Source organism: Echeneis naucrates, chromosome 3 (assembly GCF_900963305.1).
Source record: "Echeneis naucrates chromosome 3, fEcheNa1.1, whole genome shotgun sequence".
In the NCBI taxonomy this organism is placed as follows: domain Eukaryota; kingdom Metazoa; phylum Chordata; class Actinopteri; order Carangiformes; family Echeneidae; genus Echeneis; species Echeneis naucrates.
The window spans coordinates 1488199-1505418 of NC_042513.1; the positions used below are offsets into that span (position 1 = coordinate 1488199).

Genomic DNA, 17220 nt, shown 5'->3' on the forward strand with positions numbered 1-17220 from the left:
TCACGTAAGTCAAATTGCAGCATAGACAAGTCAGAGACCCAGATTTTTACAAGTTTGAACTGAAATAAATAAACAATGTTGGCATCTGTAAGAAGAGAAAAAAAAGGATTTGTCAGAAAATAGACATTCTCACATGTTTTGATTATATATACAGGAAGAATACTTTTATGTCTGATTTATTTTCATCATTATTTAATGATTTTCTACATTTCAAATATATTTCAAGTGCTACATGGCACAGAAGTCAAAATCAAATCAAATCAGATTTATTTTTATAGCGCCAAATCATAACAAAGTTACATCAAAGCACTTTACATATAGAGCAGGTCTGGATTTAAAGAGACCCAACAGATCCCCCGTAGTGGAGGGTGAGAATGAGAGCAGAAAAGGGGGATATTCAAAACAGGTGTAGGCAGGAACATGATGCTGCATGAAGTTCATGGAGATGAGCTGTAGTATGGAATTCATGAAGATATGCAAGCATCAGGCGGAACATAGGATGGCAATGAGCCACCACCTGCAGGATGAGGACGGGGAGAAAGAGGAGAGGATGTGGGAGAGACAGAGACTTTCGGGAAAACATGGTTAGTAAATGCAGTAAAAATGCTTAGAACTGGGCAAGACAATGATTTTTAAGAAGCGTGGTTATTGTCGGCACATGTAGGGGGAGGGGGGACAGGGTGAGAGGGAGAGAGCCTCCAGCAGTATAGCTAAAGAGTAGATGGATTTTAACTTTTTAACTATAAGCTCTGTCATACAAAAAGTTTTAAACTTGGTCTTGAAAATTGCTAAAGAGTCTGTCCCCCGGACCGATACTGGAAGTTGGTTCCATAGAAGAGGAGCCTGATAACTGAAAGCTCTTCCTCCAGATTCACTCTTGGAGATTCTAGGAACCACAAGTAAAACCTCCATCTAGAGAGCGGAGTGGCCTGCTAGGACAGTAAGGAACTATGAGCTCTCTGAGATATGATGGAGCTTGGCCATTGAGAGCTTTATATGTTAACAGAAGGATTTTAAATTCTATTTTGTATTTTACCGGCAGTCAATGAAGAGCAGCTAACACAGGAGAGATTTGATCTCTTTTTCTCGTTCCTGTTAATATTTGGGCAGCAGTGTTCTGAATCAACTGAAGGCCTTTCAGAGATTTGTTTGGACATCCATATAGTAATGAGTTACAGTAGTCCAGCCTAGAAGTTACAAATGCATGGACTAGTTTTTCTGCATCGTCCTGAGAGAGGACGTTTCTGATTCTCCTAATTTTTCTCAGGTGGAAGAAAGCTGCCCTACTGACTTGTTTTATGTGAGGGACAGTCAAAGTACTGCCGTCCAAACTGATTACATGATTAGATAGCATTTCTCTGAGGTGTTTAGGGCCGAGTACAATAACTTCAGTTTTGTCAGAGTTGAGAAGTAAAAAAATGTGGATCTTGCAGATGTTTATGTCTTCAAGACATATCTGCAGTTTGACTATCTGACTGACCTCCTTTGGCTTCATTGATAAGTACAGCTGAGTGTCGTCTGCATAGCAGTGAAAGTTGATGCTATGTTTCCTGATAATGTTGCTTAGAGGAAGCAGATAAAGCGTAAAGAGGATTGGTCCAAGTACCGAACCCTGTGGGACTCCATGACTGACTACAGTGCATGAGGAGGAGCTGTTGTTAACATGAACAAGCTGATGTCTATCTGATAAATAGGATTTGAACCCCCTTAGTGCAGTTCCTTTAATCCCTATTTCATGTTCCAGTCTCTGTAGTAAAATATTATGATCTCAGGTGTCGAATGCAGTACTAAGATCTAAAAGGAGGCTGATCAATTGTCTGAAGCCATTAGAATATCACTGGAGACTTTAACCAGCGCTGATTCTGTGCTGTGATGGGCTCTAAATCCTGACTGAAACTCTTCAAACAAACCGTTCCCATCCAGATGGTTGTGTAATTGGTTTGCTACTGCTTTCTCAATTATTTTAGAAATGAATGGAAGGTTTGATATGGGTCTATAGTTTGCCAAAACATCTGGATCAAGATTTGGCTTTTTAAGCTGGAGTTTGATGACTGCAGTCCTAAGAGTCTGAGGTACATAACCCAAAGATAAGGTCAAATTAATCAGATATAGAGTGAACTGATCAATTCAGTAAAAAATCTCTTTAAAGAGGATAGTTGGTACTGGGTCTAATAGAAATGAATGAATGATTTGAAAAATGAAAAATGAGCTTGTCCTTTGTACCCCAAAACCTTTTTTAATGGCAATTTAAAACTAGATAACCACCAATTGACCTACAGATACTTCATCAGCAATTAAAGGGTGGCTCTGAACAATGGGCACCAGATACATCAGAAAGTATCCACTAATGACTATTAGTTCCTCAAACAATTTTGGTTTGCTTGACTTTTTTTTTGTGGGGGCAGCACAGCAGCATAGTGGTTAGCACTGTTGCCCCACAATAAGAAGGTTGTGGGGTTCGCTTATGTGGGTTTCCTCCCAGCGTCCAAACACATCATGTTTGGATCAATTGGTGACTCTGAATTGTCTGTAGGTCGGAGTGTGAGTGGTTGTTGGTCTCTGTCTGTTTCTGTGTGTTGGCCCTGTGATGGACTGGTGACTTGTCCAGGGTGTATCCAGCCCCTGCCCGGATGGTTGGGATTGGCTCCAGCACCCCCTGCAACCAGAAAACAAAAAAGCAGTAGAAGATGGATGGATGGACTTTTTGTGACAAGATAAAACTGTACTGGGTGCTGAGTTCAAGGTACAGAGGTACAAAACGTTTGAAATGTAAAGTAAATTCCAAAAGCAAATTCCACCAATCTATGGTTCGGGTTTTGTTCTGTTTTGTTTTTTTTACAAAAATCCAACTATATGAAATCAAACATACCTATTGGACATTCTTCTAAATATGACTGAAATTTTGCAGGAGGTAAAAATTTGATGTTTGATGCTCTAAAGTCATCTTCTTCCTATGATTATAAGGGCATAAAAAATTAATAGTACCGTATTAAGGGGCAGATGTGCCGCTGGCAACTGCATTGCTTACAGACACTGTGCTGACAGGTTTGCAATCAATTTTTAAATTTGCTCCTTCAAAATATCTCAGGACTTACTGTGACAGGTTTCTGGTAAATAAGTTAGTGATGGTGAGAAATCAAGATCCAAATGTGAGATTCTACCTCTGACTACCTCGAAATATGTTTAGATACATTTTCTGTTTTTGTTATTACCTTGATACACATATTACATGTTCAGTCAGAAATGAAATGCAAGAGTCATTGTACCCATGTTTGTGTGAAAGACCTTAGTGCAGGTGTAAGAGTCCTGCATATGTATGGCCTTTCAACATAGTGGAAGAAAGCAATTGTAATTGAATATTATGTTGTTACTGTTGTTACAGGTGCAGAACATGAAATGTGCCCTTCTCAGCAGTTAGGAGTCTCATCTTGACAGTTCAGTTTGTTGAGCAAAAAGCTGTCAGTGGATGAAATGGATGGGGAGTTTCACTCACTGATAATTGTTATTTTTTGGATTGAGCTGGTTGTTAGGTATTTGTGTTTCTAAAGGTCTCCTGGCAATATTTGATAGTTCCATTCCTCATCAAACCTGCATTTCTAAGCTTCCTTCTCTTTCACCTTTGGATTGTAAAAACTCTTACCTGCATATCATTTTAGAGAGGGATGGTTTCCTGACAAACAAATAAGCAGGTTCTGCTTCGAAAGTTCGAAAAGCAGGGCAGAACGGTGGCATAGTGGTTAGCGCTATTGCCCCACAATAAGTAGGTTGCCAGTTGGGTTCCCAGGCCTGCGGCCTTTCTATGTGGAGTTTCATGTTCTCCCTGTGCCTGCATGTCAGGGTTAATTGGTGACTCTAAATTGCCCATAAGTGTGAGTGGTTGTTCATCTCGGTTTGTCTTTGTGTGTTGGCCCTGCGATGGATTGGTGACTTGTCCAGGGTATACACCTAGTGTGAGGTGGAATTGGCTCCAGTGACCACTGGAGCACGGAAACGAATGAATGAAAGTGGAGAAGCAGCATTACTCTCAAAGCTCCTACAATGCAAACAATTCTTCACTGGTGGGTTCTCAAAAAAGATGAAAGTCTTCCCATGTGGAAGAACAATTTATTTTTCTTTAGATTTACTTGAGACGATTACCAAAGGGTAGTCTTGATCTCTTTTTCTTTTTTTTTTTCCTTCCCTTGTTATCATACCCTCAGCTCTTCATTTTAGATGTGGAAGTGCCCTCTAAATATGATTTAAGTCTGACTGAAGTGTTTACTCAAAAGTGTAAAGCTTTCCACAAAAACTCCAAAAGGAGATAAATATATAATATTTAGCACAGACACAGACCATCAGTACCATCCTAGCATCTGAAACAGGATTAGTATCCCCATTATCAGGCTGTCAGATTTGCTGTAATGAAAATCAGTTGCACAGACCAACAGAGATAGTGATGCTAACATTTCAGTTACTGTACAGTGAAGTGAATATTGCACATAGACATGCCAAAGTCATGGATTTGTCAAGTGGAGATCAACTTCAGTTGTTTTTCATGTGTGGCATCAGCGCCAGGCATGAAGTATAAAGTTCAAATTTCTCTACTTTAGCATCTATGAAAGAAGACGTCTTTGGTTGTGTAACTGCCACCTTCATGTGTCCCCCAGTAAATATCTGTTTGTGTGTTAAAATACTTCATAAATGTTGCATTTATTGTTCCAAACTGGTTTCAACACTTTTGTAACTGTGACATTTACATGAGCATTATGTGGTTACTTTCTCCCTCATCATCAGTAGAGAACATACCTTAGGGGACATTTCCATTAAAATTTAAAATTTTCCTTCAGTTCCAGCTGGAGGTATGTTTTTTATCTCCTTTGACCACACACATCATCTCCAAACACTGACCATTATAACTGTATATATTAAAAAAGTGTTGAAATTGAAAGATGTCTACCATTGATCTGTTTTAATCATTCAGCTTTGCTGTGTGATGATTCACACAGTGTGATGTGTGATGTGTGATGTGATGTAGTGAAGTGTTGATTATTTCTGGAGATTTTGATTGAGTTTTTGGCTTGTATTTTGTCTCTCTCTTGAAGGGTGATGATGTCCTGACAGTCATCAAAATGAAAGCACAGTGGCCAGCCTGGCAACCACTTAATGTGTAAGTAATATATGCCAATTGTTATATGCAACACAGAATACATACTAATGAAATACTTCTTAAATACTTCTCTTCTTCTTAAATTCTTCTCTCTCTGGATTTTGGATTTTGAGACAAAACTGACAAATATTAAGTTCAAAATTCACCAAGCATTTTAACTTGCTAATCTGTGTGCATCATGTACAAACCATCAACTGAAAATCTTAATAATTTCTACAGCACAAACTTAAACTCTGACGAAGTTGTCCAACCTGTCTGCAGAAGCACAGTTACCTTTTGGTAAATTATATAATTTCACAGCAGATCCATAATAGGTGGAGTCAGGATTTTTAGTGTCTTCCCATTTTTTAATCCATCTGTGCAGTGATTTGCAATTGTACTAAAGCAACTTTATAGTGTGTACTGGATTCAGTGTATACAGCTCATGTATGTATATGTCCACGTTTGATGATTCAGTTTGACTTGAGCAAGTTTGCAGTACTACTGATCACTCAATGAGATCTGACACAGAAGTCATCCCGCTGGAAGTACTGTTTGTCTCCTGTGATGGAAGTTATCAAATCTTTCTAAAATGACTTTTACAATCTGTGCAAGATAGGAAATCAATCCAGAAATATTATGCCCTTTCAGAATTGCTCACTGATGGGCAGTATAAAGCATCCACAATCTGCAGTTAAGGAGCTCAACCCATGGTTGGGCCAGTTAATAGGGAGTAATTCACACACTTTGTATGATTCAGCAGGTTATAAAGTTTTAAAGCTCAAGGTGTCAGAGTATGCAGCAACAAGATAGTATCTAAAGATCAGTGAAAGCCAAGCTGAAAACTGCCCTAAAAACGCACTGCTGCACCATGGATACAATGTGAAAGCAAATTTATGCCTTAATTCACAGCAGTGATTTAATCTCTTATTCCTGAGAACAGCAAGATGCTTGTTGGCTCAGCTTGTACAGAAGAATTTAAGTGGTGAAGGCATGTTCTGTGTTGTTTTCTCAAAAACAAGGCCATGAGTTTAGTCTCCAACAGGGGCAACATAGCCAGGAATAGAAGTGCTGATAAGCCCTATGGCTAATTAGTGTACTCAGCAATTTGTGTGTATATTGTTTCACACAGTGATTGTGTAGAGCATGAGCAGGAATGTGTAATGTTTAATTACATTTGTTTGAAGCAGGAAAAGGAAAAGACATAATGTATTGTTAACGGCATTGAAATGTCCTCACCATAAAAATGCACCAAGTAAAGACAGAGTTACATAGGTCTAGTATCTTATGTAGGTTTTATTTAACCAAATGGAAGATGTGCCTTTAACGGAGCCAGTAGAAAGGTCATTAGCTTTATGTGAGCTATATCAAAACTGAAGAATTTAAACATTTTGCTTGTTTCATGTATATTACAGTTGCAGTAATATAATGTAAATATGCATGTATGTTTGTCTCGTTGTTCAGGTGAAAATATCTTTGAAAAAGATATTTCTTTAATTATTTCACACAGTTTTCTCTTAGTTGGTTAGTTATCTCTTTGCAGAGTTTGCCAAGTATTTTCTTTTGAAAGGTGGTTGTTAATTAAAGCCTCCAAAATATCAGGTCTCAGAACTGAGGAACCCAAAAGCATGAATACAGAGGCAGTAGCTGAGTCCAACCGACTTTAATCAGTCCAAGAAAAGGGGGTCAGAAACCAGGCACGCAGACAGATAATGTAGACAAATCCAGAAGGCAAGGCAGGAGCTTCAGACCGTGAGACAGGCAGGGGTCAGAAAACCAGGTAGAATAATCCACGGGCTAGGCAGAATGTCTAAGACCCAGACAGACAGACAGGCATGCAGGCAGGCAGACCGGTACAAGGAACATTGGAATGCGTGGCAACAAAACAATAGACAATCTGAGAGGGGAGGGGAAAGTGGACTAGTATAAGTACTGGAAGACTGATAGGGGAATGAGCCTCAAGTGAGGAGATGGGTGGGGAAAACCAGGTGCAGGGAATGAAGGAATGAAGGAATGAAGGAATGAAGGAGGCAAAGACAGGAGAGTTCATGATCAGGCTGTGTCATTGTGACACAATGACCCTTCTTTTTTTTTTATTTAAGATCTCCTGTATTTCCAACTAGTAATATTTCCTATTTTCTATCACCCAGTCAGCCTCTCCTCTTTAAAGCCAGTCATCCTAAAATGCTGCAAGTGAAGCACCCAGCAAATGTCGTGCTCTACATTACCATGGGTTGCTCATCACATATGTCTGAGGCAGTTATTATTCTTGTCTATCTCCCAACAACTCCGAATAGGGCATTTACTGGAACTAAAAAGCTTTAGACATATTACGTATTTGTGAGGCTGACCTGGGGCGCTGATCAGCATCTAAAAAAGGCTTTTCTGTATTTTGTAGTGTGAAAGCAAACATTTAAAGTCTACTTTTGAATAAGCATTTACCTACAATGCCAATGCACTTCCTTCAGTCAGACTCAGACACATACACACACACCTGTGAGCAATATATTATTACTAAAGAAATATTTCACAACAATTGCTCCATGTCTTTTCCATCGAGATCTTAATAAAGTAAACCATCCTCAGCCCTCCACACAATGTACACTCCCGTACTATTAAATCACACCACACAATGGATCCTTCTGTAGTTTCCTTGCAAAATTTCTCTGCTATTGTCCCCTTACTCTCCCTTCCTCTCTGTGCCACTTTTTCCATTTCATACTGGAGGAGAGCAGTTGCATCCATGACAGTTACAGAAAATGCATAGCACTCAGCTGGCTTCTTGTCGTGTCCTTATTTGAACTCTCTCTTGTCAGAAATATTTCTAATAACCAGAGGACAACTCTCTTTACAGCATTTGACTATCAATGAAAAAGAAAAAAATCAGTAATGAAAATATTGTCATTGATACTTGACTGGGATGAGGAAGGAAGTTTTTGAAGAATAAAGCTGATAATGAGCTACCATATTTAACCCTCCTATTATCCTTGGGGTCAATTTGACCCCAATCAATGTTTATCATTCAAAAAACAATAGTTGGCTTTTTTTTTTTTGCTCCATATTTCATGACTTTTCCTAATTTGATGGGGACAACTGATTAAGCGTAAAATTATCATGATAATATTTTTTCAATGTGCTGAACGCATATTCCACGCATCGGTGTTCCTCTGGGGTCAATTTGACCCCAAGCTGTTTTAGCTGTGTAAAACTTGTCTGTCTGTGTGTGTGACCTAACATCCCCACACCTGCAGGTGCAGAGTTGATACTTTTGAGTTGATACATAATGGGGGGAAACTTTCCCGCTCTGGGGGGGGGAGACTTTCCCGCTCGGTGGAGGCGGGGGGGGGGGGGGACTTTCCCGCTCTGTGGAGGGCGGGGTATTCCTGCAAGGACATTGGTAGTTCATGCAAAATAAGGGAGGAGCAAACATATAAAAGCTTGCATTGCAGCCCTCTATCCACATCATTCTTCTTTGTGCTCTGTGTACACTGCAATCTGCACGCTCTCTCATTTGAAAATGTCTTCTGGGAAAAGGTTTACTGTCAATGACGTTTTGGAACAGCTCTTTGACAGTGAAAGTGACATAGAGGAGAATGTTTCTGAGACAGAGGATTGTGTTGAGGAGGACCCTGATTTTGAGGCATTCTCATCTGATGAGAATGAGAGTGTTGACCCTCCTGTTGCTTCTCAACCACCAGCAGACACGATCCTTTCCAGAAATGGAAAGATAATATGGTCCCTTTCCCCACTTAGACAGCAAGGTAGACTTAGCGCTACTAATATTATCAAAATGGTTCCAGGCCCCACCAGATATGCAATCAGCCATGTTGAAGACATCAAGTCATCATTAGAGCTCTTCATAACACCATCGATTGAGAATATTGTACTTGGGATGACAAATTTAGAGGGGAAGCGTGTGTATGGGGACAGTTGGAAAGACTTGGATGTAGTCGACTTGGAAGCCTACATTGGCTTGCTCATTTTGGCGGGAGTTTATAAATCAAAAGGTGAAGCAACAGCAAGCCTTTGGAATGCTGAGACTGGAAGGGCAATATTTCCAGCCACCATGTCTCTGAAGACATTCCAAGTTTTGTCCCGTGTCATACGCTTTGATGACAAACAAACAAGGCACGGCCGACGCGAACGTGACAAACTTGCCGCAATAAGGGATGTGTGGGACAAGTGGGTGCAGCGTTTACCCCTGCTTTACAATCCAGGCCCCCACGTGACTGTCGATGAGTGCTTGGTTGCGTTTCGTGGCGCTGTCCATTCCGACGATATATGCCAAGCAAACCTGCCAAATATGGCATCAAAATATGGGCAGCATGTGATGCACAGTCCAGCTTTGCATGGAATATGCAGGTTTACACAGGCAAATCTCCTGGCGAAGCACCGGAAAAAAATCAGGGCACAAGGGTTGTGCTTGATATGGCTGAAGGACTGCATGGGCATAATATTACATGTGATAATTTTTTCACATCTTATGCCCTGGGTGAGGAACTGCTGAAAAGGAAGGTAACGATGTTGGGGACAGTGAGAAAAAATAAACCAGAGCTTCCCTCTGAACTTCTTGCTGTCAAGAACAGGAAGGTAACATCTTCAGTGTTTGCCTTCACTGATAAAGCAACTGTGGTCTCCTATTGCCCCAAGAAAGGGAAAAATGTCCTGCTGCTTAGCACCATGCACAAAGATGATGCCCTGAGCAGCAGAGAAGACAAAAAACCACAAATGGTGCTGGACTACAATTAGACAAAGGGAAGGGTGGACAACCTGGACAAGGTCACAGCCACATACAGCTGTCGACGCATGACTGCCCGTTGGCCCCTTGTCATCTTATGCTTATCAGCATCAGTCAATATGGTTCATTCTGTGAGAGTCATGAATGTGCACCCCAAATTAGAAAAGATTTGGATGAAAGATTTTCAAGATACACTAACTCTAAAACTGAAAGTTTGACCTGATGGTGGCGCTACAGGGAAGGTCATATCATCACCAAAACCAATAGGATTCATACTCTTGTGGTCATTAATGTTGTCAGTAAATTTGAGAAGATTTGTATGAAAAGTTTTCAAGATAAATTAATTCTAATTTAAAAGTTTTGCCTGATGGTGGCGCTAGAGGGCAGGTAAACTCACTGATAGGTTTCATTATCAAGGGGTTATTTATGTATTCAACAAATAAACAAAGTGCCTGACACAAAAACTTGGTCAACAATTTTCTGTAAATCATTTTCTGGAGGCAAATATACCTGGGGTCAAATTGACCCCAAGGGTAAAATGTGTTAGTAATATTTGAGGATAATACGAGGGTTAATGATGTCACTCTCCAAATATTTTTTTTGGTTTGCTTTACATCCCACCGTTAACTTTAGAAGCAGTCAAATATTACGACAGGATTTATTTGTGCTAAATATCCACGTAGCAACATTATAAGAACTGCTAACATGGCAGCCGACCTCTGCAAAAATATACTACCTGCACATGTTTATAAACCAAGAACATTTTTCATTATAGGTAATGTTATCTAGGTTGATTAATCCCTTCCTTCTTTGCTACCACATTTTTTTTCTGTCAATTATGCTTTTTTACTTTCTTGTACTACACAGGTGGCTGTCTGAGATAAGGCGAAGAGCCCAGTACTCTCTGAGTCCAGTCTTGTGTTCCCAAAGGATAAAGGCCATTTCACAGAGGCCATCATTATTGGAGTGCAAAAGGGAAGCATCAACTTGGCCAAAGTCAAATAGTTAAATAGGCAAAATGACAGCTGAAAAGAGATCAGTGGCTAATTGCCATTGTTACCACAAGAATCTCCCCTCTCCTAATGAAACTGCTTAGGAAACTTTGTGTAATTGATTTATCTGTCAGTCAATATCCAAGAGGGTCCAAGACTGTTTTCTTTTTTTCTCTGGAGCTGGAACTGAGCAAATGCATGTCAAAAAAAAAAAAAAAATGCAACTGCTCTGAAGTGACATTGGTCTTCTAAAACCTAAATAAATTATATTATATGAAATATTTCTGTTAAATCAGTGAATTCTGCCTGAGGTTGGATATTCAGGATTGATATCTGGGATACTCTGAGGAATAATGTTGGATAAAATAAAACTGTTGAACTGTTGATTTTTTTTATTTTATTTTTCATCATTTTCATAAATTTTTACTGGTAATATTCACTAAGTAGCTGGCCTTGGAACTGACACATACATAGAATTTCAGAACTTCGATTGGATATTCCTTTTGCACACTTGACTAGTGAATCAATTCAGAGCCTCCCGCTAGTTGACTAATGCATTCACGTCCATATATGCTCTCATTCACTTTCTGAATTGGATATGTCTGAGTATCCAGGATGTGTTGTTGTTTACTGTTAAGCCAGAATCCCAGTGCAATGCTGTACGACCATTGTAATTGTGTCTTATGTTTTCTCTTGTGCCAACCCATTTCAGCAATAACCACACTGGAAACACATGATTAATGACCAAGTGTGCCATTAGGTTTGTTTGGGCTGGATGTCACCTGTGGGTTGTAGCAGGTGGAGCTAACCCACAGCTCCCTGCTTACACCTGCTTTTACTTACTCACACGCCCTGCTTATTCTTTCCTCAGACGGGCTGCCCCCTCAGCTGAATTCTCAGTGGATCGGACCCGTCACCTCATGTCCTTCCTGACCATGTTGGGCCCCAGTCCAGACTGGAATGTGGGTCTGTCTGCTGAGGACTTGTGTACCAAGGAATGTGGTTGGGCCCAGAGGGTGGTCCAAGACCTGATCCCCTGGGATGCAGGCACTGACAGTGGGGTGTCATATGAGGTCAGTAAGAACAATCAGTGATTTTTACGGTTACTTCTTAATGAAGCACTACATCATCACATTTTGTTCCCCTCTATGTGTACTCATATAATGAAAAAATAAGAATACTTCTTCACAGTTGGGACATGTATGGTTGTATTATATTCTATCATATTGAAATAGTTGTGATGTTACAGGTTTCCAGGGGTGGAATATTAACAATTTTTGATTTCCAGTATTTGTGACTAAAAAAAACAAACATTCTTACAATGATTTACATTGAATACTGCAACAAGAGTGTATAGTTTAAGTATTAATCTTTGAATATTATTTCATATTTAATGAAACAAATAAATAGGTGCGCTGCCAAATGGGTGGCGGTGGAAGCAGGGTGTCCCAGCAGACCGGACCCAGGTGGCATAGACTGGCTCTGGGGACGTAGAACGTCACCTCAGTAAGGGCGAATGAGCCAGAGCTGGTGTGGGAAGTGGAGCACTCCCGATTGGATCTGGTGGGGCTCCACGCGCGGCCGAGGCTCTGGAACCATGCTCCTTGATAGGGGTTAGACTCTTTTCTTCTCCAGAGTTGGTCAAGACCTGAGGTGCCAGGCGAGTGTGGGGGTACTCACAAGCCCCCAGCTGAGTGCCACTCGGTTGGAGTCTTACTGGGAGACTTCAATGTGCACGTGGGAAATGATGGAGAAACAGCCTCCCCGATCTGAACCCACATCTTGCTGTGGTGTTTTGTTGTTGGACTTCTGGGCTAGTCATGGACTGGCCATAACAAACACCATGTTCGAGTATAAAGAGGCTTATAAGTGTACTTGGTGCCAGAGCACCACAGGCCGAAGGTCGATGATCAATTTTATTGTCATATCATCAGATCTTAGGCCGCATTTTTTTGACACTTGGGTGAAGAGAGGGGCTGAGGTGTCAACTGATCACCTGGTGAGTTGGGTCAAGTGGCAGGGAAACCTCTGGACAGACCCTGTAAGCCCAAAGTGTAATGCAGGTGAACTGGGAATGTTTTGTAGGAGCCTCCTGTCCGGGAGGCCTTCAACTCGGGGGTTGGGGGCAGTGCTGAAGCAGTGGCAGATTGGGCGATGGTCCCACTTTTTAAAAAAGGGGATCAGAGGGTGTGTGCCAACTACTAGGCATCACACTACTCAGCCTCCCTGGGAAAGTTTACTCCAAGGTACTGGAGAGGAAGGTCAGGCCGATCATCAAACCTCTGATTGAAGAGGAACAATGCGGGTTCCATCCTGGTCCTGGAACAATGGACCAGCTCTTCACCCTTGCAAAGATCCTGGAGGGAGCCTGGGACCGAGAAGGCATACGACTCCCCCGGGAACTTGTGGAGGGTGCTGCGGGAGTATGGGGTGAGGGGGTCACTTCTAAGGGCCATCCAGTCTCTGTATGCCCAAAGTGAGAGCTGTGTGTGGGTATTCGGCAGTAAGTTGGACTTGTTTCAAGTGAGGGTTGGCCTTCTCCAGGGCTGTGCCATGTCACTGGATTTCTAGGCAAAGTTGAAGAGGAGAGGGGTTGCAGGTCGGGGGGCTCAGGATCGCTTCACTCCTTTTTGCAGATGATGTGCTGTTGGCACCATCAGTCTGTGACTTTCAGCTCTCACTGTACAGGATTGCAGCTGAGTATGAAGCGGCTGGGATGAGGATCAGTACCTCCAAATCAGAGGCCATGGTTCTCAGCAGGAAACCGAGGGACTGTCTACTCCAGGTTGGGGGTTCACGAGTGGGGGCACCTTGGAACGTGAGAATCAGAGCAGTGGGAGCAGTACTGCGGTTGCTGTATCGCACACTTGATCTTCAGGTCAATCTTCGTTCCTACCCTCACCATGAGTGGTGGATCATGACCAACATAACAAGATTGCGGGTACAAGCAGCCTAAATGAGCTTCCCCATAAGGGTAGCCAGCTTCTCCCTTAGAGATAGGGTGACAAGCTCAGAGTAGAGCTGCTGCTCCTTTTGCATTGAGAGGAAACAGCTGAGGTGGTTTGGGCATCTGGTCAGGATCCCTCTGGGAGCCTCCCTTGGGAGGTGTTCCAGGCACATCCAGCTGGGACGAGGCCCTGGGGCAGACCGAGGACCAGGTAGAGAGATTATATCTCCACTCTGGCCTGGGAGCACCTTGGGATCCCCCAGTTAGAACTGGTGGATGTGACCGGGGAAAGGAAAGTCTGGGGCTCCCTGCTGAAGTTGCTACCCCCGCGACCCAACCTCGGATAAGTGGATGAAGATGGATGGATGGATGAATAAATAATAAAAAATTGTGCCAGCAATTATTATCTATATCAAAACATTATGAGAAAAAAGACTTATTGGCAGAACAACAGTAGTGTTCCATGTAATGAACCTGTGGATCCACTCAGGTTACAACACCACACTCATGTAGCAATTAGTACCATTTTGAAACTATTTTCCCTCCCATCCTTTAACCCCTGGATAATCTTCTTCTTTACTGTCATCATCAACTGAGTCTACCCTTCACAGTCTCATTTTGACCTTGTCATCACACCACCCTCCTCTTCATCAGCCTTTCTGCTTACATTTACAATTACTTCCTCTTCAATCGCTTCTTTACAATCTGCTAGTCTGCAAGTGCCATTGCCCGACCAGTTCTCCTCTAACAGCCTGGAACATCTTCCCCTCCCACTCCCACCCTGGGGTGCTTTCGACTGAATGCTCAGTGTTTCCAGTCAGCACGAATAGATTCGGGTGTGGGTGCACATGTTTGACCAAACTGTGAGTGCGTGTATGAAACCTCTGGCTGATCCCTCATAGCTCCCTTGCTCAATTTTATTTAGTTCCTCTCTCTTACTCACTGGCGCTCACATACTCTTTGTTACACCACAACTGTCATTCCTTCCAAGCATTTTGCAGCTCGCACGTCCTAAGTCAAAGTGTCCAATAAGGGCAGCATATAAACTGTAGAACTATCAGTTTGTGCTTTGTTTTTATCTAACTCTTTCCCCAAGTGTTCAAAAAAGCCACAAGAAGTTGATTATTGTAGTCTGCCCCATTGATTTTCCTGCAGCTGCATAAATGGTCAAGATACAGCTTAGGGAGGTAATTTTGGTCCTTAGAAACCCACAATGCTCAATTGCAGCGATTAGTATCAGTATAGTATTAGTCAGTCTGACAATGTATATGATACACATCTTTTTGGGTTTCAATAACAAAGGAATCATAGCCTCAGAATCATGATGACCATGTTTATAAGCTTTCTTCAATCCAGTGACAATTCTCTGAACTATAGCGAACTCAGACAAAACCCTTTCTTTTGCCCATATATGCAATTTTCAACAAAATAAAGAGATTCCCAATCAGATATTTTTTTCATTCCTTGAATATCAGAGAGGTGGATGGATCTCTGTGAAAATGATAACTTGCTCAAACTGCACAAAAGGCGCAAAAGCCAAATAAATGAAAGAAACACCCACATTGTGCAACAGATGATCATGAAACTGTGGCTCTTCTGGTGGTCAGGTGGGATTCGACTGGTTTTCTATCACAAAACTGTTAAAGGCATGAGCATTTAACAGAGTAATGAGATCCATCTATCCAAGCCATCACTTTTACTGTAACTTTTAATAAGTAGTTGCTCAATACCCCTCGCTCTTCCCTTCTTGCTCAACACAAACAGTATCCTGTGTTTTTTCTGGGTGGCTTCTATGGGAGGTGAAGGATGAGTTGGTCTTCTGCCTCCAGACAGCCTCTGGCAGTGGTATTTCTATCAACCCCATGCTGGCAGACCTTTGCTCTTGACTAGTAAGAGTATCTCCCATATAAGCATCTCCTCCACATCTGCTCTCTAACTTTGAGACTTGTCCTTTGTGTGACTTGCGCTTTGTGTAACCTTGAATGACTGTGCTCATTATATTTGTACAAATGTATTTTTCAAATATCTTTGGGTCCCAAAGACTCGCAGCTTGGTGGCCCACGGACTCTTATCTCTTACTTCATTTTAATGTGTGCTTCTTGTAGTCTCCCAACAAGCCCACGCTGCCTCAGGACAAAATCCGTCCCCTCACCAGTCTGGATCATCCACAGAGTCCATTTTATGACCCTGAGGGGGGTGCTATCACTCCAGTGGCGAGGGTGATGGTTGAACGCATAGCTCGGAAGGTCAGTCTGTTATTATACCAGTTAGCTCATTGGGCAAATGCATATACTTGGTCATTTTGATTGGATAATGGGAATAATGACATTATGACAGCACATTTCATCAGATAAAATAAATATTCAGATTATAATACATTGGAGTGTAAGTAACATAATGTATGTTTGAAAAAAAATTTATTCAATGTAGGCATTGTGAACATTTCACTAGACTGACTCACAATGTCAAAAAATGTCTAGTTACTGAATTACTTGTCATTTGTATTTTAAAGTGATTTTCCTTTGCTTTCATCTAAGTTCTATATCTCCCCATTGATATTTATATTCTTCTATGCAGATAAGTAAGCCAAATTTGACTGACGTGGTATGTGAACATACTCGAAGATGACACATTTTTTAATATGTCACAAACCATTGTCAGGACATAAAGATGTCTTCAGATTTTTCAAAAGCAGAAACAGTGAGGGAGTGAGCCTCTTCTACTGCAGTTGAGTTGTCCAAAACAACAGGTGAAAAAATCTGTACGTTTGGGATTGAACAAAATAATACATAAACTGACTGACTAATTTACATGATATCAATCAAAAAAATCTAACACCTCTCCTTCAATGCAGTTAATTACAAAAATAAAATTTCAGCAGCTTTCATAATTCACAATTAGTGTTAAGATTCATACACATGAATAATAAAAAAGAGATAATAAAATAAATGTGATGGCATGTAGAAAACCTATTAATAATAATATAAAATACAATATCTGCAGCGGGTGTTAAAATTCAATCTTTCAATTCAAAATTTCTATAATTATAATGTGATGTGTGGTGAAAAGCCTTCCCTCAGAGAAGATAAAAGGTTAGTGGCCCTTCAGTGGCATCTAGAGGCAGATGTGTGGAAGATGTGCACAATTTTTTCCTATCTTTCACTGTCTAGAAGCCTAAACAACACAATCACACACAGGGTTTGAACACGCATTATGTTGACACATATTTTTTTTGTTTGTCCAAAAGCGCTGCAGCCTGTTAGTGTAGCTACGTCACTGCGTGTCTGTGTCCCCAGGGTGAACAGTGCAATATTGTGCCGGACAATGTGGATGACATTGTAGCAGATATTGCCCAGGAGGAAAAAGAGGAAGGTCTGGATATTGTTTTCATCTCACCCCCCGCCCTTTCTCTCAATAT

The 17220-nt window shown here is 41.3% G+C and overlaps 1 protein-coding gene across 1 annotated transcript in view; it reads left to right on the top strand.

Annotated features, from left to right (window-relative positions):
- The window catches only part of spon1a (spondin 1a), a 67182-nt gene that overhangs the window by 41481 nt on the left and 8481 nt on the right, over positions 1–17220 (top strand). The window contains exons 7-10 of the mRNA XM_029498384.1: positions 5082–5146; positions 11727–11928; positions 15908–16048; positions 17099–17174. Of these exons, the coding sequence (XP_029354244.1) occupies positions 5082–5146; positions 11727–11928; positions 15908–16048; positions 17099–17174 (484 nt within the window). The remainder of the gene's footprint in view (positions 1–5081; positions 5147–11726; positions 11929–15907; positions 16049–17098; positions 17175–17220) is intronic.